Source organism: Stigmatopora nigra, chromosome 11 (assembly GCF_051989575.1).
Source record: "Stigmatopora nigra isolate UIUO_SnigA chromosome 11, RoL_Snig_1.1, whole genome shotgun sequence".
Classification (NCBI taxonomy): Eukaryota; Metazoa; Chordata; class Actinopteri; order Syngnathiformes; family Syngnathidae; genus Stigmatopora; species Stigmatopora nigra.
The window spans coordinates 2307239-2328451 of NC_135518.1; the positions used below are offsets into that span (position 1 = coordinate 2307239).

At 39.2% G+C, this 21213-nt stretch overlaps 1 protein-coding gene across 2 annotated transcripts in view; it reads right to left on the bottom strand.

The window, feature by feature from the left end:
* LOC144203873 (contactin-associated protein-like 5) overlaps positions 1-21213 on the bottom strand; it is a 152283-nt gene that overhangs the window by 104791 nt on the left and 26279 nt on the right. For both annotated transcript variants that reach the window (XM_077727429.1, XM_077727428.1), the window contains exons 2-4: positions 11207-11317; positions 10213-10406; positions 1039-1186 (exon numbers count right to left, since the gene is read on the bottom strand). In XM_077727429.1, the coding sequence (XP_077583555.1) occupies positions 1039-1186; positions 10213-10406; positions 11207-11317 (453 nt within the window). The remainder of the gene's footprint in view (positions 1-1038; positions 1187-10212; positions 10407-11206; positions 11318-21213) is intronic.

The window sequence follows — 21213 nt, forward strand, 5'->3', positions numbered from 1 at the left end:
ACAATATCCACTCTCCTTTCATCCTTCTTTTCTATCGACATCAAAGCTTATGCTGAAAGTCGAGCATGTCCTGTTGTTTTTCTGGCTTACTTTTTTATTCGATTTAGTGCTGAAAATGTTCGTTGTCGGTTGTGACAGATTTGCTTGCTTTGGAGTTGTCCGACCTTTCTTAATGATGTCCAGCTTTTTTCTCTTGAAAAGTTTGTCTTGAAATTGGCTTTAAATCAACACAACAATATATTTGCTTGTGCAGCTCGCTCCAGATACAGTTTGGTAGCTTTGGCCCGCCTACTCTATCACGAGCCAATCACAGTTGCTGAAAGCGATGACATATACATGCGCCAGCGAGAAGGCAATGATTTATCCCTAAGCTTGGGAAAATGCATTGTGGTGTTGCCAACTCGAATTTTGATTGGTTAAAGCAACAGTCTTTTCGACGCTAATTTATGGCAGCAGAGACCACAGAACTAATTGTGAAGGCCTTGAGGCAGATTTCTGACCCATGCAACAAATAATGGCAGAAATTTGATTGGTTAAATGCTTCAATATGAAAACACATCTGGAAGCAGTGAAACCAGCGGGAAAGCAATGAAAGGTAGCTACTAGACAATTTGTAATTGTTTCATAAGTATTGATGGACAAAATGTAATACATGATTCAGATATTTCTTCGGCCAGCAGCGAAGGCCTTGAAGGCCCTGACGGCTCGCCACAGCTGTAATGTAGATGAGAATACCAATTATGACCTGCTTCTGTGGCTGTGTTAAGCATTATAGTAAATAGTTACTGTATTTTTCAGTTTTCCTCAAATATTTTTCACAGTAGCTTAAATTTCTTGTCGCTGTTTTCTTTTGTTTAGTTTTAAATCCATTGAGTATTTTTTTATATTAATCGGGCGGTTTAACTATTTGAAACAAAAAATGATCTAATTACATGCAACCATCAAATTCTGGAGTAATGTTGAAATGTCTTTGCGTGCTTGGAATCTGGATAAATAAAAAAGTAAACCGTATGTAAACGCATTAAATGTGGTACTTACTGTAGGAACAGCCATAAACCTCTACTCTAAGGCCCATCCAGCCACTTTGATTCCAGTCGAGAGGGAGAAATCGAAGGAAACGGGCTCTTAAAGAGTGCGAGAGCTTATTCTGGACGACATCTTCCGAATTGACATTTCCGACAAATGCCTGTGGAAATAAGATACGCAACATATTAGGCTAAAGAAAATCCTTAATACTAAGAGTGGCATCTGAGTGCAGAACAAATAATTGGCTTGTGATATGAGACACATTTGAGATATAGAAATACCTTACAGGCGAGGGCCCCAACATACGAGCAATTTAAGATACGAGTAAAATTTCGAGCCAACATTTGCCTTGAGATACGAGTAAAATGTTGAGCCAACATTTACCTTGAAAAAGGAGTAAAATTTCGAGAAAACATTTACCGTGAGAAACGAATAAAATTTGGAGACAACATTTACCTTGCGATACGAGAAACATTTTGATATTCAATTATACAGCCAACGTGAGAGGCTGCTTTTGAGGACATCACACTTTCTCCATTTTTCTCGCCGCAACTCCCTCCTTTAAATGTCTCCATGAGCACTAGGCGGAGCGTTGCATTTCATTTTTTCCCCCATCAGTGCAGAATGGCTTATGCGTGGCGTAGTACTATTACACCACTAGTAATTCGTTACTTTGTTAATATATGGCGACTTTGAAAAAATAAAAACGTTTTTCCATTCCAATATCCTTTTTTAAGTGTTTTTGAAGGTTGGAATGAATAAATTTATTTTTAGTTCATTTCTGAGAAATGTTGATTTGAGATATAAGTAAATTGACACACGATCTCAGTACCTGAACGCATTAAACTTGTATTTCAAGGTACCACTGTACAAGCATATGAGACAGCCTGGTGGCCGAGCAGTGAGAGGCTGCTTATGATATCAACAAACTGTTTTCGCTGCATCTCCCTCACTTAAGAATATCTATGAGCACTGGGCGTACAGGTTGCATTTTTTACTAGAGATAGCGTGGCGGGTCTATAATCTGTGAAAAACCAGCGGGATCTTTACTTGAAAGTAAAGAAAGCAGCAAAAAAAGACACTAGCAAAACCCTTCAAAGCAAGTCGCGGCTGGTTCGATAACTAAACAAAAAAAAAACTAGCTGAACAAAACTAACACTCGGTTCTGACTCATAGAGAAACAGGAAGTTCTGCCTTGGAAGCCTCGGTGGAATACTTTAATATCTTTGGTGGGTGTTTGTGTGTGTGAGTGTCTGTGTGTGTGTGTGTGTGTGAGTGAGTGATATATATATATATATATATATATATATATATATATATATATATATATATATATATATATATATATATATATATATATATATATATATATATATATATATATATATATATATATATATATATATATATATATATATATATATATATATATATATATACATATATACATACATATGTGTTTTATAAACCCCCCCCCCCCCCCCCCCCCGCCAGCAGTGCATTTTGAGCACCACAATATATTTCAAGAGACTTATTTGAAGTTTTCTCTCTAATGGTGGTTTAGTGTTAGCAACTGTATAGATGTCCCTCAGGGAAATGTATGTGCATAGCGGTTTATCTCTTGGCAAGGTCGTGCCATACCAGCCCTCAAGCTCCCCCAGGCTCTCTTAGTTGCCAGTGACGTGTTGGAACGAAGCCTGGTGTCAATCATTTCCACCAGACATGGTTGGCTCCATGATGAATTTGCCAATATAAATAAAAACTGGAAAATGGGACACTTGAGAGCTCATCCCTGGAGAATGAGAGAGCTGTTAATGAAGATGGAAACTGTCCCTCTGTGACACATACACAAATAGAAATAGTGATGTTATGGTAAATTCTGCCTGATTTTGAACTCTGTCCCTATGGGAAAATCTTTGGCACTTTCTTGTTACTAGAATGGCTTTTTGAGGGCTTTAATAAAAAATCTGAGATATTTTGGAAACAAAACTCATAGCAAAATAGCTCATTATTATCAATGACAGTTTACTACAAAGCAAGCATTTAAATTCATCACTACAGGAGGCACAGAAATCAAAGGAAGAACCTGTACTGTGAAATCTATGGCTATCGAGTTTTACTTTTTACAGCCAGAAACATTACAGTAACTCTCAAATTATCGCTGACGTGTATTCATTAATCTTCCATACCCCGCATCATAGGCGCCGTTCAAAGCGGCTGCATGTTGCAGTACCTCCCAAAACCCTCACTCATATTCTGTGTTTACAGCTTTTTTACAGCTTTATTTTCCTTTATATTTATGTTTTATTGTCTCTTAAGATTGGACCTATTAGTTTACTTTATATATTATATTCAATACTTTAATGTTTTAAAACTTTACTTTGAAGACTCTACTCCAAGACTCAAGCTGTGCGAGAGGCAGTCTTTGATCTATTAGTTTAGTTAGTCCTTTCAAATTCAAATTTCAAATTTTGAACATTAAATTTTTGACCCACTCAGCCATGCCCACGCTGTTTTACACAAAGGATCAGCTGTTGGCGCTACGCAACACTTGGATTCCCCTTGACCTGGGCCTCCCCGCGGAGTTAAAGAGGAAGAGAAGAGGATGCAGAGCTGGATGAAAATGTCAGGAGAGAAAGCGACGCTTCAGACCTAGCATTCCATCTATCATTATGGGGAACGTAAGATCTCTCCCCAATACGATGGAAGAACTACCGGCGCTTACCAAAGAACAATGACAATATCGGAGAATCTGCAACATGTACTTCACCGAGACCTGGCTGAATGAGCTAATACCAGGCCCTCTCATCTCCTTGGATGGCTTTCAGCTGGTGAGGGCGGACTGAGATGTTGAGGAGAGTGGAAGGAAGAAAAGTAGGGGACTAGCTGTTTTTATTAATAGTAGATGGTGCAGTCCCGGGCATATTACTCTGAAGGAGCAACTTTGCACTCGAGATATCGAGCTAGTAGCTGTTAGCATCAGGCCGTTTTACATCTCCCGGGAGTACTCGCATGTCATCGTAATAACTGCGTATATACCTCCTTCAGCTGATGCAGCAGTGGCTCGCGAGCTGCTCCATGCTCCTGTGTCCCGGCTACAGGACGTCACACCCCCAGTCTCTCCTTCTTATCTCTGGTGATTTTAACCATGCTCTCTTGGCTTCTACTTTCCCACCTTCACTCAGTATGTGAAGTGCCACACCAGGGAACAAAAAACTCTAGACCTGCTGTATGCCAACACAAAGGAGACATACAGCTCAGTCCCCCGACCCCCACTGGGCCGCTCAGACCACAACCTGATCCATCTGATCCCCACCCACATCCCTATGGTGGGAAAAATAAAACCTACCATGAGGATCATACAAAGATGGACCGAGGAGACCAGCATGGTGCTGAGGGACTGTTTCGAGATAACTGACTGGGAGGTACTGTGCAATTCACATGAGGAAGACATCGACAGATTCACCCACTGTATCACAGATTATATGAACTTCTGTGTTGAGAACATTGTACCCTCCAAGAAGGTCCGTTGTTACTCCCACAATAAGCCGTGGGTCACCAGGCATAAAAGGGCCCTCCTGAACAAGACGAAGAGGGCTTTTAGGTCTCGGGAGAAGGAGATTCTTGTCCAGAAGGAGCTGAAGAGAGAGATAAGGAAGGGAAAGACCATCTACAGGAGGAAGCTAGAGAACCAACTCCAGAGAGGCAACACCAAAGAGGTCTGGAGGAGCTTGAGGATCATCTCGGGCCATGGAGGCAACAGTGAGAGAGACCCGGAGTCCGGAGACTGGGAGTGGCCCAATGTACTGAATCAGTTCTTTGACAAATTCAGTCCTCTGACCCCCCAGACCAGAAGCAACTCTTCCCCTCGTTCTCCTCCTCCTCTTCCCCCCCTCTTCAATCGGTCTCTGCATCACTGTAGATCAGGTCATAAAACAGCTAAAAAAGATCGAGGCAAGGAAGGCTACTGGTCCAGACGGCCTCAGCTCCAGACTACTGAGAGAGTGTGCGAATGAGCTTGGCAAAATGATTCTGCATATTTTCAACCTCAGCCTCAGTCTGCAGATGGTCTCCACCTTGTGGAAAACTTCCCCTGTGGTCCCAGTTCCAAAGACTGCGAACCCCAGGGAGCCAAACCACTTCAGGCCGGTAGCATTAACCTCTCACCTGATCAAGAAATTGGAGAGGATCATCCTCAACCACCTCAGCCGCCTGATGAATGCAGAGCTGGACCCTCTGCAGTTCGCCTATCGTCCAGGCATTGGTGTGGAAGATACTACCATCTACGTGATGCACATGTCTCTTTCACACCTGGAGAACACGGGAAGCATGGTGAGTATGATGTTTTTTACCTCTCCAGTGCGTTCAACACCATTCAGCCGGTCCTACTAAGAGGGAAACTGGAAGAGGCTGGAGTAAGGGACCACCTAGCCGCATGGATCATCGACTTCCTCACTGACAGACGACAATACGTGAGACTCCAGGACTGTACATCTGATGTGGTAGCTCGCAGCACGGGGGCTCCAAAAGGCACAGTGCTTTCCCCACTCCTCTTCTCCCTCTACTTATTAGACTTCTGTTGTATTACCACAAATTTAGAGTTCTGATGGATGTCTGGAAAAACTGTCCTTAAGCCGATTTGTCCATGCTTTGTGGGACCTATAGCGTTTGCCAGAGGGCAGAACCTGGAACAGATTGTGACCAGGGTGGTATGGTAACGAGGGTTGGCAATGTCTTCCAGTGAGGGCAGAGAGCAGCCGACGATCCTCTGGGCAATGTTTATCACTCTCTGCATGGCCTTTTTGTCTGCTGCCATGCTTCCAGCGTATCACACTGTGATCCAGCTTGCCAGGATGCTCTCCACTGTGGCTCTATAGAAGGTTACCAGAAGCTTAGTGTTCAAGATGTTCTTCCTGAGTACCCTGAGGAAATGCAGTCATTTCTGTGCCTTCTTCCCTACAGTCGTGGTGTTTTTAAACCAGGAGAGCCTATCCATGACGTGGACCCCCGGGAATTTAAAGGACTGGACCCTGTCTACACATACTCCATTTATGTGGAATGGGGCCAGATCTGTGATTTGTTTGCGAAAGTCCAGGATTATTTCTTTAGCTTTTGTGGTGTTCAGTGCAAGATTGTTCACCTAGCACCACAAAGACAATTTGTTGACCTCATCTCTGTCGGCCGACTCATCCCCTCATGAGATGAGTCTGACCACAGTGGTGTCATCAGCAAATTTAATGATGGTGTTAGACTGGTGGACTCCACCAAATTGGAAGTAAACCTAGTGTTCTTATTTGGGGCTTACTAAAGATTTGAAATGTTTTTAATTTTTTTTTAGTAACCAACGTGAAAAATAATGCATTATTGTGTGGTAATTTGCTGGAACAATAGAAGTTATAGATTTGTAATATTCATGCATTGGCCACCCGATGGTGCAGTGGTTCTTCTGCCTGCCATTGGTGTGGGCAGAATAGTTTCAATTCCCACTCAGTGACGGTGTGATAGTAAGCTTGAGTGGTTTCTGGTCTGTTTCCTTTTAGCCTCGAATTGACAGGCAAACAATTCAGGGTGTCCCCCGATGTAAATCAATCTCAAATATGCATACCGGCTTCACAAGAATGGATTTAGATATGAATAGTTGCTGTACATAATTAGCCTACAATTAAATGTCGTCCATTCCTTAATGCAGACTGCTTCTTGCCTAAAGTTACCTGAAAGTGCCCCTGCTCACAGACCACTGAAATAAAAATAAAGTCTTGGTAGTAGAGAATATGCTGCGACTCTAATGAGGATAAAGCGGTCCAGAAAATGAGATGAGAGATTTGCAAATATAGATATATAAGTGCAATTATCTTTAAACCACTTTTTAAAAGGTAGAGCCCTTTCAAGCCAATGAACTCCAATTTATTGAATGGGTTAGTTAGTTGGTATAACATGCAACATTACTTTCAGGATATATTATGTGATATTGTATATATACTAGTGTTTTGTTTCTAGAATCAGCTCGCATCTTTTTTGTCCGTGTCTTGTCATACCATTATGAGGCGTGTAATTGGCTTTAGCCCATGTTGAAGGAAGTAGCCCCTATGTCGGCATATGTCATCCTGTCCTCATTGTGTTTGTCCCAATTATGTCAAAAAACGTTAACAAGCTGCCAAATTGTTCGCCACTGTTTTCCCCCTTTTTTATCTGTCAATCCAATTGGCACAATGTTTATTTGTCAAGTGGCTCCATACCAAAAATACCCAAGCCTTCTCTCCTTCATCTTAAAGAACACCTATATCTTTTAAAATCTATTTATTTTGTGCAACACAATTTGGTTTATTGAACAACCCTTGCATATTTGATCTCCAAATAGCTTGCTTCATGGAGTTGCTGAGACAGAATCTCACACCTCTTAAAGGTGTGAGATTCAAGGAATTTTTTTTAACTTTGGCAAGGTGGGCTGATTGAACACTGCGTAAATGTTCCCTAGGTAAATTGAAGGGCATGTGGAGTGTTTGGCTTTGTGATGTTCTAAAGTCGCTAAATACCTTCATACCTCTACTTACTAAATTAATTGATTCCAGAACTTTTTTGGTAATTTGAATATTTTCTAAGTGGAGCAGTACTTTATATGTACAGTGCACAGTCTTAAAAAATACCAACTAAACCTTTTAATAATGATCCAAGTTTCCCAGTTTTGAATGAACTGTGTGAGAAACCGATTAAATTTAAGAAAATGATAAGAAAGGTAATTTTTATCTATTAAAATGAATAACAAGCATACAAAAAGATGTTATATTTGTGCAGTAGTACAATACTATGTGACGACAAATGTCAGTCAAAAGAGAGTTGTTCTTCTGAGAGCTTCTTACAAGAAGTAAATCTAGCCGCAGAAATGTTAACAGGACAATTTAAAATTAAATTAAGATTAGATTAGATTATATAACTTTATTCATCCCATATTCAGGAAATTTCACAGTTGCAAGAGGGTGAGAATACAGACACAGGGAAATATATTTTAGACATAAATAAATACTAGGTAATAAATAAGTTCATGAAAAAATTAATGAGTGTTGCTGAAATAAATATTTATGTATTTTTTGATTGAGAAGTCTATAAATCATGATTCTAAATGTAATTCCTTGAGAGGCATACCCAGAATTTAAAGGTAAAAATAAATGTGTGCATTTAAAGTACCGTATTTACTCGCATATAAGCCACTTTTGTTGGACAAAAAAATGATAACTGAATATGGTGGTACAGTTTATATACGCATAAAAACACAGCATGCACGAAACAGCAAGTTGTCAACGACAAGACACAATGCTGCCATGACAGAATGGCGCAGTGACGTCATGACGCAAGACAATGCGGCCGATACAGTAATTTATTTCAAAATGTTAAAATTAATTTATTGAATGAAATTAAAAAAAAAACGTAAGTATCTAACATAAAACGAGAAAAAACTCACGATCACAGATGCAAAGACGAGCATCAATAACTGGCTCGAAAAATCTCAACTACATTTAAACATATCTAAGACTGTCTATATGTACTTGTCAAAAAGAGTGACATATAACAGCGACCCCAACATTTTATTCCAAGGCAAAACAATCAATGTAGTCCAACAATTTAAATACCTAGTAATTACTCTTGACTCTCAACAAGCCTTCAAATGACAGATTTAAAAAAAAACGCTGAATAAAATTTAATTAAAGTCCAATGTTAGGTTCATTAGAAACAATCTAACACCTGAGTTAGCAAAATTATATTTTGACACAATGATCATATCACACATGACTTGCTACCTAACAAGTTGGTCATCAGCCTGCAAAACAACCATTTTTTAAACAGTCTTTAAACATATTGGACAGAAAGCCAAAAAACACACTACCACCGTCAGATATTAAAGGATCACAAATGCCTGAACTGGAACAATACTGTTAAATATGCAGATGGCCCCTTAGTCTACAAAATCTCCCAACACAAAGCTCCTCCTCCACTGCAAGATTTTGTACAAAAAAATTCCAACGCATCAACAAGGGCTGGCTCTAGAGGTGACTGTGGAGTTCCCTTCAAAAACAGTGCTTTCAGCCAAACCACCTTCTCTGTCTGCACCACACACACACCTGGAACTTAATATCCAATTAACATACATGAACTCCTGTCTCTGAACCTCTTCTTCAATCGTCTAAAACCCTGGCTATTAGACGAACAAAATTGCGATCATGACGCTGTCTAATATTGTTCTAAGTGTGTGTCTAGTATGTGTTTTACCTACACAAGGCACTAGAGAGGAAAATTAGCAGGCGGCTAATCTTATATTTATATATATATATATATATATATATATATATATATATATATATATATATATATATATATATATATATATATATATATATATATATATATATATATATATATATATATATATATATATATATATATATATATATATATATATATATATATATATATATATATATATATATATATATATATATATATATATATGTGTGTGTGTGTGTGTGTGTGTAACAAATGATGGTACCGTAACATCAATAATAAAGAAACATACAGTCAAACATAGAAGGGAAACGGACAGGACCCTAGTGCTTTAATCATCAGCATTGCAGTGCCTACACTGCTTTACACACTCACATTTCCAGAATATTTGGTTCCACACCAGGAATTGATAAACTGGCCCTCGAGGGCCGCTATGGGTGCAGGTTTTGTTGCAACCAATCCAGAAAAAGATACTTTAACCAATCAGATTTCTGCAGAAAACAAGAAGCACCCGACTGCAATCCACTGATAGCACTTGTAGGACACCAGATTGGTGAAAAGGTGTCTTCTTTATTGGTGAGATTGAAAACCTGCACCCACTGGGAGCCTTTGTGAAATTGTTTGCCCAACCCTCTTCTATTCCCACCAGAGGCACCCATCCTAAATTGGAAATTTTTGGACACAGAACAGTCAAAGTCGTGCTCCAACTACTGAACAACACATTCTACTCACAGTGCCACACTCTCCCGCTTGGATATCAGATTTGACATCAACAGAACATGAGTATATCATAAAATCCCTAGAGTACATAGATGTATGGAATTGGGCAGAATGACAGTAATATGGATATCTTATTTTATTTCATTTTATTTTCAATTTAAGAGAAGGGATATATATGTTCTAATCACTTACCTCTGTTCTATCATCGTGGCGATAGCGCCTCCATGCTCGCCCCGTGTCACTGTATAGAATGACATACGTGCTGACCCAGTCCCAGCTGTCGTAGCATCCCTGAGTGGCCACCGCTGTCACCTCCATCTGCTCCCTGAGGTCCAGCTGGAGCCACGGTTCTTTGTCGCCCGCCATCGGAGACCAGCCACCGGCCCCTGACGGTAAAAATCGATGCTAACATTGATTTCGTCAACTCTTCGGGTGAGATGAGTCACTGGGAGCATTGCATTGCAGTTATGTCACATCCTCATGTGTGGGAAATAGGATGGGATGATTTTCAAATAGTTTGATACAAACGCTTTGAACTCAAACATTTGGGTTTACACATCTAATGTAAATGACTTCTCAGGTGAAAAGATTATTTGGAAATGAGAATTAAAATGTCCATAAAATGTCCATAATTAAAATTTCCATAGTTGTTTTAAAGATAAAAATTACTCTAGTCAAGAATGAGTTACGTTCCCATGCTGACAAGTTTAAAGTCATGTCACTTATTTTTACTAGAAGACCCAACTTTCTCCTTTGGGGCCATTAACTGCCGGGTATAAAGGGCAAATATTCTCCCAGCGTACAAACACTGTTACCAATAAACAGAAAGACTTGTGGCGGGAACAACTAAATGGAGGACAAATAAGTCAAGTCTAAACTTTGGAGGTTAAAAACATTAGGTGAGGAAACTGAGGACACCCCCCATACCATAAATGAAATAATTTTACACCGTTCCCACTTAGTGTTGAAGTAAATGTTAGTTAATGAACTGAACACCGTGTTGCTCATGTAATTGCTCATAAGAATAAAATGATGCCACGAGTTCGAGGATAAACTGAGATTCAAGATCATGAAAAAAATGTTTTATCGAGATGGAAAAGAACAGAGACAAAAGTGAAAATTTTGAATGGTAAAATGATTAAAACCTTGACAGCCAAAGTACCTGCTGATAGGAACACACACTCACCATCTCTCCTATGCAACTTGGCATGGTGGGCGGCGTAGCTGACTGACGATTGCGACGAGCTTTGAAAAGACGAGCGAGGCAATGCGGACACCAAAGGGCCGTTGCAATTATCTGCCGGGGAAGAACAAGAGAGTGACAACAGCGACTTTTATTTTTAGTTGCATGTAAACAATGCAAATGAGGTGGGATGAAACTAATGAGATGCAAAATAAGATCCTAATTTGGCTGTATTAGAAGATCCCTTTGATTTTTTTTCATCTTGCACATTTTAGTACATAGACTACATCTTGCTGAGATTTTAACCATATTCATGACAATGATGGCCTCATTCTTCTGTGAAAACATTTATAACAATGCATATAGGTTGACTCTCAAGGTTTCGAGGTATAGTCGCTTGTTTGCTTTTTGAATAAGTAGCTCGTCACACATACAGTTGAATGAAAAATGTTGGACACCCCGATCACTTTCAAGATTTTCCTTTATTAATCATTGTTTTTTTGGATTAGCAATTTCAGTTGAATATATCATAAAGAGGGTGGCCCAGTGACTTGAGTGGTTAGCACGTTGGCCTCAGAACTGTGGGGTCCTGGATTCAAATTCATGTTAATCCACCTGTGTGGAGTTTTCATCTTATCCCCGGGCCTGTGTAGCTTTTCTCTGGGTACTCCGGTTTCCTCCCACATTGCAAAGGCATGCATGGTAGGCTGATTGGACATTCTAAATTGCCCCTAGATTAGTGCGAGGATGAATGGTTGTCTGTCCCCTTGTGCACTGTGATTGGCTGGCCCCTGATTCAGGATGTCCCCTGCTTCTGGCCTGAAGTAAGCTGGGATATGCTCCAGCACCCCTCATAACCCTAGTGAGGATAAAGCAGTTCAGTTCACAATACGAATGAATACGTGAACATTGCATGTCTGACTTTGTGCGGGGGAGTTTTGTCTTGATTTAATTCAGTCATTTCTGAACCGCTTATCCTCACAATGGTAGTGGGTGGTGTCATTTATTATTTTTTTATACTTGTATTCAGTTATTCTTTTTATTCTTCTATTCAATTATTCTTTTTAATACATTAATTAATAATTTTCGGGGGGACTTTCCACGACAACGCACTCGTAATCAAACAAACATTTAAATTAACTTGGAATAATATATACAGACACACTCAAACATACTTTTTTATCTAACTTTACACAAAACTTAAATCTAATTTTGTTTTTGTTTTATACCTTCTAGCTGGGTTAGCTGTTTACCATGCCTTCACCCTCACGTTTGCTATTGATGGGCTGCTTGCTTTTGTATTCCCTTCAAAATATTCCAAAAATGATGCACACAAATGTCCTCACAATAGGATAACACAAGACCACTTGCCAATGAGAAGTAGTCTTGAATGAGCGATCGCGGGAGCTAACAGGCTAAGGACGGAAAAACAACAGCTCAGCCTACCCACGTATTGATTGTGGGTAATGAAGTTTTATTTTGATAAAGGGCGCCATATGCTATCGGTGTTGTGTGCATAAGTATACTTTATTACCCAGAAAGCCCTCTTTTAGCCTGTGCATTTTCTGGTCCATGTGTAGGAGAAATTTCTGTGGAGAAACCGTTCAGTGCTCGTAGATATCTGTTATACACTAAAGAGATTCGGAAAAAAAGACTGATAAACAGCCTCTCATGTCATGGCCATCTGGCTTACTCGCATCTCAAAATTGTTCTTATATCTAGAGTTAATTATTTGCTCAAAATGTTCCTCGTATCTCGAGCATCTCGTAGGTGTAGCTGCTCGTATGTAGAGATACCACTCTATGGGTTCGTGGCCAGCCAATTGCATATCACAAAAAGACAGACAACTATTCACACACACACTGTTCAACCAGCCTACCAAACATTGGGATGTGGGAGGAAACCGGAGTACTTCGCAAAAACCCACGCAAGCCCGGGGAGAACATGCACCCTCCACACAGGAAGAACCTGGGATTGAACCCTTGATCTCAGAACTGTGATATCGCCATGCCAACCACTCAGTTACCGGGTTGCCAAGTGATGCCTAAACACGCCTTCTTATGGCAGAAACTTGCCATCTACGCTTCGAAAGGCATCTGTCATTTCCTGGTCCTACAACTGAACTACATCAAGAATACAATACAGTAATACCTTGACAAATGAGTGTCCCAATATATGAGAAATTTGAGATATGGGGATAATTCCCAGTAAATGTTTGCCCTAAGATACGAGGGAAATTTGACACACGAGCATAGGATGCGGCTGCTAGGTGGTCCCTTTCAAGCTGCGCAGTGATATTCATGACCAGATTGAGGGGCTTCTTTTAATATGGATAAAGGAGAAACAGCGTAATCTACGAGGACTTGAATATAAAGCAAGCAGCTGAGAAAGGGGATACTTCGACGCCAGAGGAAACCTTCAAAGCGAGTCGCGGCTTTTTTGAGAACTTTAGAAAGCCGTCAAGTCTCTTTTCTCCGCCGCCGCACATGCTGCCGTTGGCCGTTACATCTGTCTTAAAGATAAGAATTCCATATGTACTGTACATAATAATGTCACATTTTATTGCAGATCATAACAACTAGATAGGTACTTGTTACTTTGTGAGCGTAGGTGGTGCATTAGAACAGTTAAAAACATGTTTTTCCAATATAATATCCAATTTTTAGGTATTTTTCAGAGGCAGCATTTAGGTATTTTATATGGGAAAAATGTATTTGAAATTTGAGTCAATTGACATACGATCTCGGTCTTGGAAGGAATTAAGCTCATATTTGTAGGTATTGCTTTACTATCATCATTTTGTTGCACCTCTATTTGTCCATTATTTTCATCTAGCCTGTTTTTTGAGTTTGGCTGGATCTGCTATTTAAGTTGCATTTGGACGTGGGGCTCACGACGACGACTTTCAGCCCTGATGAGCCATGTGAATGAGTCGGCGTCAAGCTAATGAACATTTTCATTTGAGAAACTCTCTAAAAGTTTGTGGTCTCTGAAACATGTGTGAATTAATGCTAACTGACAACCCACATGCTAGCTGCCTACACTTCACTGACGGACAATCAGGGTAAATATTTAAATATTCAAATAAGAGCCAGTCAGCCACACATCAACAAGAATCTGGTGATGTACAGCAGCCAGCAAAACGGACCAAATAAATTGAATTGAAAAAAAGGACATTTAATTGAAATTGAAATAGGACATTAAATTGAAAATGAAAAAGGACATTCTGTGACACAAACACAAAATGCCATGTAAACTTATTGGAATTTATGAATAGTTATAAGACAAATTGAAACAAAATTTAATTCAAGCTCCTTTAATCACCTGAAAAATGAAAGGCTTCAGAATGGCAACAGCTTGACACTGGAGAAAACTGTTTTAAAGTGAATGGAAAAATTACTGGGAATTTCAAAACAATGATTTAATACCACAACAGTGTTCAAATTTACAGTCTCCATTTGTTTTACTTTTTTTCAATGACTCAATCTTGTGTGTTGAAAAGCAGCATTTGACCTCACGTTTTGTAAGCCAGACTGGAATTCATACACTTTATTGTGAGAGTGGAAAATTCAGGAAGTTTTGAGCATCAAAACACACTTTTGCAAAGTGTGACTTAACCTGTCAGCATTACAGTTTTGGAAGCAGGGATTAGAAAAAATAACAAGGCTGCCTCACTTATCCAGTTCTCAGCTGCTTCAAACAGTCTATTAACCCATGCAGTGAACCTTCAAACGAGACACAAAGTGCTCCCTCAGAGTATGTGCATGTAAGAGTGTGCATAATAGAGTCCCCTGCTGCAATGCAATAGGCGGGAGATGGTCCACTCTCGCCATTCAAACTTATTAAACTGTATAAACTGTCTCTTTCTGATTCCTCTATAATATCTTCAAACCTACACAATGAGAGCAGCTAGTCGAATGTCATCAGCTACTTCCCAATTAGGATTAACCGAGTTCTTGCATTCAGGCCCAGAATCGCAGCGTGTAATGAAAACTAGCGCCAGTTTTTATAATAATCGCTTCATCACGGAGCGCTTGAGAGACCTTTATCTCCAGGCTACAAAAAGTTGTATTGGTCTTTGTCTAGTTCATTTTTCCTTTATTTTCCTGCAACAGGCTGTCCATCTGATGAACAATGCGAATAAGTTGCACTTCCTTGAATTTCAGAGCGTTTCTCCGCATTCCGACTGACCCGGTTTGATTGCACTTGTTCGCCAAGAGATTTCTCCTCTAATCCTGATTTCCAAGTGCAACTAAAGTGGATCAAGCCGTCTTATCTCGAGACTCAAATTGTTGGTGGGGCGGCCACCACACTTGCAGATGTTCATTGCAGAGGGGGAGAAAGAAGAATACTGGCATAGCATCTTGACGCAGCACAGCCAGGGTTATTATGCAAGCACTGACCTGGCAATCTGTCAAAAGTATCCTTGGTTATACTTTTGATCACCCTGTTGGATGAACCTCATTCTTTTTATCTCACTTTTGTTTTCAAGCACAACAATACACTTTAAAGACTTGGATTTTTTTCAAAATAACATGAAGTTTTAGTATTATGGTACACTTCCTCCCAGCCCCCTCCAAATAGAACGTTTGCGAAAGTCAACTCTATCTTATGTACGTTCAAGGATGCTTTGGCAGCACACTTGAAAAGATTTTTTTAATTTTTTTTGCGGGTGGGGGTTGATCAGTCCTGCGAAAGACACATTGCTGTGAGAGATAAGCTTTAATCGAAATTATCCATTAATCAATACATGTGTTGAAATAAAGCTTTCATTATGGATTATATGGAATGAAATGGCATTGGGGGATACAATTTTCACCGTCAGAGCTCTTTTGAAAGCTGCGGCAAAAGGGGACGCTGCTCTGTGTGCTTTGATTAAAATAACCCAAGGATTAGAACTCACTGTTTACAATCTTCTTACTGGCTTTTTCTAATCAAATGTATATCATTTTGAAATGACAATCTACACATGGACAAGTGTTTGTGTGTGTGTGTGTGTGTGTACTTTTACGTGACCGGACATTTGGTCGACGGACACTTCGTTGCCGGTCGGTTCTTCGAACGTACGCTTTGTTGCCGGACAGTTCGTCGAACAGACATTGTTGCCGGACATTTCGTCGACGGACAATTCGACGCCGGACTCGCGTACAATTTTTTTTAAATGAAAAGCAATTTCTTATTTTTGATAAAATATTAATAAAATTATTTTATTTTTTGTCTTTTAATTTAAAAACAATCGTTCGTGAATCTGGCGACGAATTGTCCATCGCCGAAATGTCTGGCGATGAAGCATTCATTCAACGAAGCGTCCGGCGATGAAGCGTTCATTCGACAAAACATCCGGCGATGAAGTGTCTGTCTGTCGACTAAATGTCCAGGTACCATACTTGTATAATGACAATACAGACGCTCCACTACTTACGAACATTCAACTTACGAACAAACGGTACATATGAACATGTCTGCAATTGCGTTCATGTCGAAAATTGTTCGTAAGTTCAATTTTGTACTGCGCGCCTTTTTTCCGAGTAGTGCTTATTTCCACCGCTAATACTGCCGCCTGCCGCTGTGAGCTCAACTCACCCAGTATCCATTCTTCTGCCCAGTATTTTGCAATGTGGAAGTGCGTGACGTATCTCCAGTGCGCAAAGAACCTTTTTGATTTCTATCATTACATATCTCGTGCATCCATTATTCAATACGGTTGGTGAAAAGTGAAAGGCTTCCAGAGAGAGAGGTGCAAGGAAGAGGCAAGCCATTTCATTTGAAATGAAAGTGGCAACAATAAAGAAGCTTGATGTGCGTGAGAGTGTTTAGCGTTGCACGGGAATACAACTTGAATCGTTCGACCGTCAGTATCATTTATAAACAGAAAGATCGAGCAGCAGCAACCAAATATTGAACGTTGCACAAAGGTTGCAAATCAATTGAATGATGCCAAAAAGAAGAAAACTGTGCAATCGTTATTAGATAGCTTAATTCGGCCAGTTTCTCGCAATTCTCTCTCGCCATCTCTCTAATGTATGTATACAATACTGTATGTATTCTCTCCATTTTATTAAATGTTATATTTTCATTTCAAATCAATTATGGTTACTTATACAAGCCTTAAACATACAAATGCACTTATATAAACCTTCAATATACTTATATAGGCCTTGAACATAAATTATAATACAAAATATAGCACTGAATCAACTTCAATTTGAACAAATTCAACTTATAAACACTTTCAACTTAGGAACAAGCGCCCGGAACCTAACTCGTTCATAAGTAAGGGAGTGTCTGTACAGTAATCCTTCTAATTTTGGGGGTAGTGTAGACTAGACATGGCCGCAATACGCGAAAAACCATGTGTCTTGCCTTGGTCTCAATGAGGTCTGTTTTCAGGCAATTCATCTATCTTTCTTTAATATTGTGTTCTTGAGCGGGAAAAAAGTGATTGGTGACATAATGCTCTCAGTTCAGATGTTTCTAATTCATTATTTCTTTTTCATTTTCTGAACGGCTTCATCTTCATTAGCTTGCGAGGGGTGCTGGAGCCTATCCAACCGACTTCGGGCCAGAGGCGGGGGGACAAGGAAACGGACAACCATTCACTCACGCACTCGTACCTAGGGGCAATTTAGAGTGTCCAATCAGCCTACCATGCATGTTTTTGGGAACGGTGAGGAAACTGGAGTACCCAAACAAAACCCACACAGGCTCAGGGAGAACATGCAAACTCCACACAGGTGGACTGACCTAGATTTGAACCAAGGACCCTAAGGTTGTGAGGCTTACGTGCTAACCACTCAAGACGCCAGGCTGTTGAGGTCTTTAATGCCACATATAAATGATTATGTCCCATAACGCTCAGACACATAACCAAAATTAGAACAAGATGTCATTCGGAGTTTCTCAGTGGAACATTTTCGATCCATATAAAGTCAGTGCTTTTCATCCTTAGGAGGGCAAGATAAAAAAGGAGGATGTCTGCCTTTTTTTGCACTTCCCACATCCTTCATGTTCTATTACTTTTTGATTACATAGGGTACTGGCAAAGATTGCTATAGGCAAGGTTATTTGCATTGCAAATTAAAATTTCAAAGGCATCTTGCTATGCTTTAAGCAAATGAAATTAAAAAGAAACTAAAATAAGAAAGCAAATTTAAATATTTAAAAATGATTGAAGAACACAGCACGTTGAATAATCTAAAACAATAATAGACTAAAGGGAATGAAGGATGCTATTATAAAATATGGATACATTTTAATCATGTAGTGAAATTATCTTCATTTTAGCCCAACTAAAGTCTTTGTTAAATTACAAAGAAACTAACCATTAACATTGCATATATCCACTTTTTGACCAGAATAAATACACAGTATGTTTGTCAAAACAGTAAGATTTCCCATCACCAGCCCCTCTGCCATTGCACACACTTGATGTGGAACAAGCTTCTTTTTGTTGAAGCCTAGGCAAATTCAATTACACCGTCCCACACCACTCAAAATGTCCTCTAGCACATTTTTATTTTGTGGGCAACTCCCCCGCATATCATTCACAAGAAACTTGCTCTTTCTTCCCATGTGAAAAAGCCCCAAGCCTCAAAATGAAAAAAATATTGGTTGTCAATCAACATGTCCAGAAGAAGACATTGAAGGTTGTACAATCTTTCCATATTTTTCCTCTTTATGCATGATTGAGTCACTGGGAAAGCAGTTCTTTTCCCGGCGACCTCAGCACCTTAAGGGGCACTACAGGCTTTTCCCAAGTGAGACAGAAGAAAACTTCCTCGGGGCTTCCTTCCACTGAGCTGTTCCCAGAACAGGTCACCAGGGAGGCATGCTAATCAGATACTCGGGCCACCTCATCTGTTTCTCTTCAGCAGATGGAGAAACACTACGTTGAGCCCCTTTTGAAAGATTGAATTTCCCACTGTTCTACGGGCAGTGCGAAAAACACATTCCACTTCCTGAATCTCAGATTCAAACTCCCAATTGGCCATCCTCTCCATTAACCCACAAAGGTCAGTAGCACCATGTATCTAATATAGACAGTGTTGGAGGTGCACTGTTTTCCTCTCCTTTAATGCTGGATGATGGACCAAAATTTCCTCGAACTCCTCTAGAAATCTTTCTTTATGACCTCACAAAACTCTCTGTGTTTGAAGGCAATTGTTATCAGTTTACCAAAAAATGTGTTTTGTAAATACAGTGCTACCTCGAGATACGAGCTTAATTCGTTCCGGCCGGGGTTGCGCTCGGATGTCGATTCACTCGAAACTCAAGTGAATGTGTGTGTGTGTGTGTGTCTGTGTACATACATATATATATATATATATATATATATATATATATATATATATATATATATATATATATATATATATATATATATATATATATATATATATATATATATATATATATATATATATATATATATATATATATATATATAATACACCAGTTGTAGTCACTCATAATCACTCACAAGAAGTTAAGAGGCCACAGAAAGCAGAGCAAAGGTGATCCACGACCCCTCCCAAAAACTAATGGCGGCCGAGTATGAGGATTTTCTCCCTGTAAATAGATCTAGTTTTCTACCAATTTAAGAATTGCCTCCCCTTTACATTTAGGGGAATGAAGCTCATTTCACTGACACAACTTTCTAAGTCACCAAAATTGCTAAATCCGCGTTGCGGTATATATTTTTGACCCAGCAGATTTCATCACTTTTTCTGTTAACCCACAATAAAGTCATAAAAAGAACCAAACTTCATGAATGTTTTTGTGACAAAGAAGTATCTGTTCCAATCTATCAGAGAAAAATCGAGTTGTAGAAATAACTGGAACCTCTGAGAGCTATGACATGTTCTACACAAGTGTATGTAAAATGTACATAAACATGTGGAAATAATGGAAAATCTTATTTAAACTGGGAACTAAATGTTGCTCAACTTCTTAAAAAACATAGGTTTTAGATTTGGCACCACCATACACCTATATGAAACACAAACCAGACGAAAAGGGGGGCATTTTTCCTGCACATTAAAGACCATGCAACTCTGTACCCTTTAAATCTGCAGACATGATGTTTTGCCAGACATGGCTCATGAAGGCGATTTGCCTGCAAAGCTGCTCTTTAGCCTCAGGGATAATAGAAAATCCTCTGCAGATGACCCCTTTTCAAACCTTGCAACCAAATAAATCATGTGAGACAATCACAACTTCCAATACCTACTGTGCCAAAGTTCATTCATTCATTTTCTGAATCGCTTTAGGGGGTGTTGGAGCCTATCCCAGTTGCCAGAGGCAGGGGGCACCCTGAATTGGTGGCCAACTGACCGCCGAGCACGAGAAAACGTGCAAACATTCACACACACACAGAAACTCATTCCTAGAGGCAAATTATAGGGTCCAATCGTCTATGTTTTTGGAATGTGGGAAGAACATGCAAACTTTCAGCAATAGACTGCTGCACCCTCATTGCAGGTGTTAAGACCTACCGTATGCATGCATGTACATCTATGTGTATGTATATATATATAAATATATATATATATATATATATATATATATATATATATATATATATATATATATATATATATATATATATATATATATATATATATATATATATATATATATATATATATATATATATATATATATATATATATATATATATATATATATATATATATATATATATATATATATATATATATATATATATAATTAACTTACATATTAACTATCTATTCATGTCTAAAATGCCTTTCCTATTTCTGCATTCTCATCCCCTTGCTACTGTGACGAAATTTCCCAAATACTGGATAAATAAAGTTATCCAATCCTATCCAATCCACACAGGCGGACCGACTTGACTGTATATATACGTCTATTGTGTTAAACAGTTAACAGAGAATTGGCTTTTAAAAAATTAAATTGTACATTTGCAGCTGGCAAAAACAAAAATCCAATTGCCAGCACGGTCAGGACTCTTTCCTGCCTCTCTT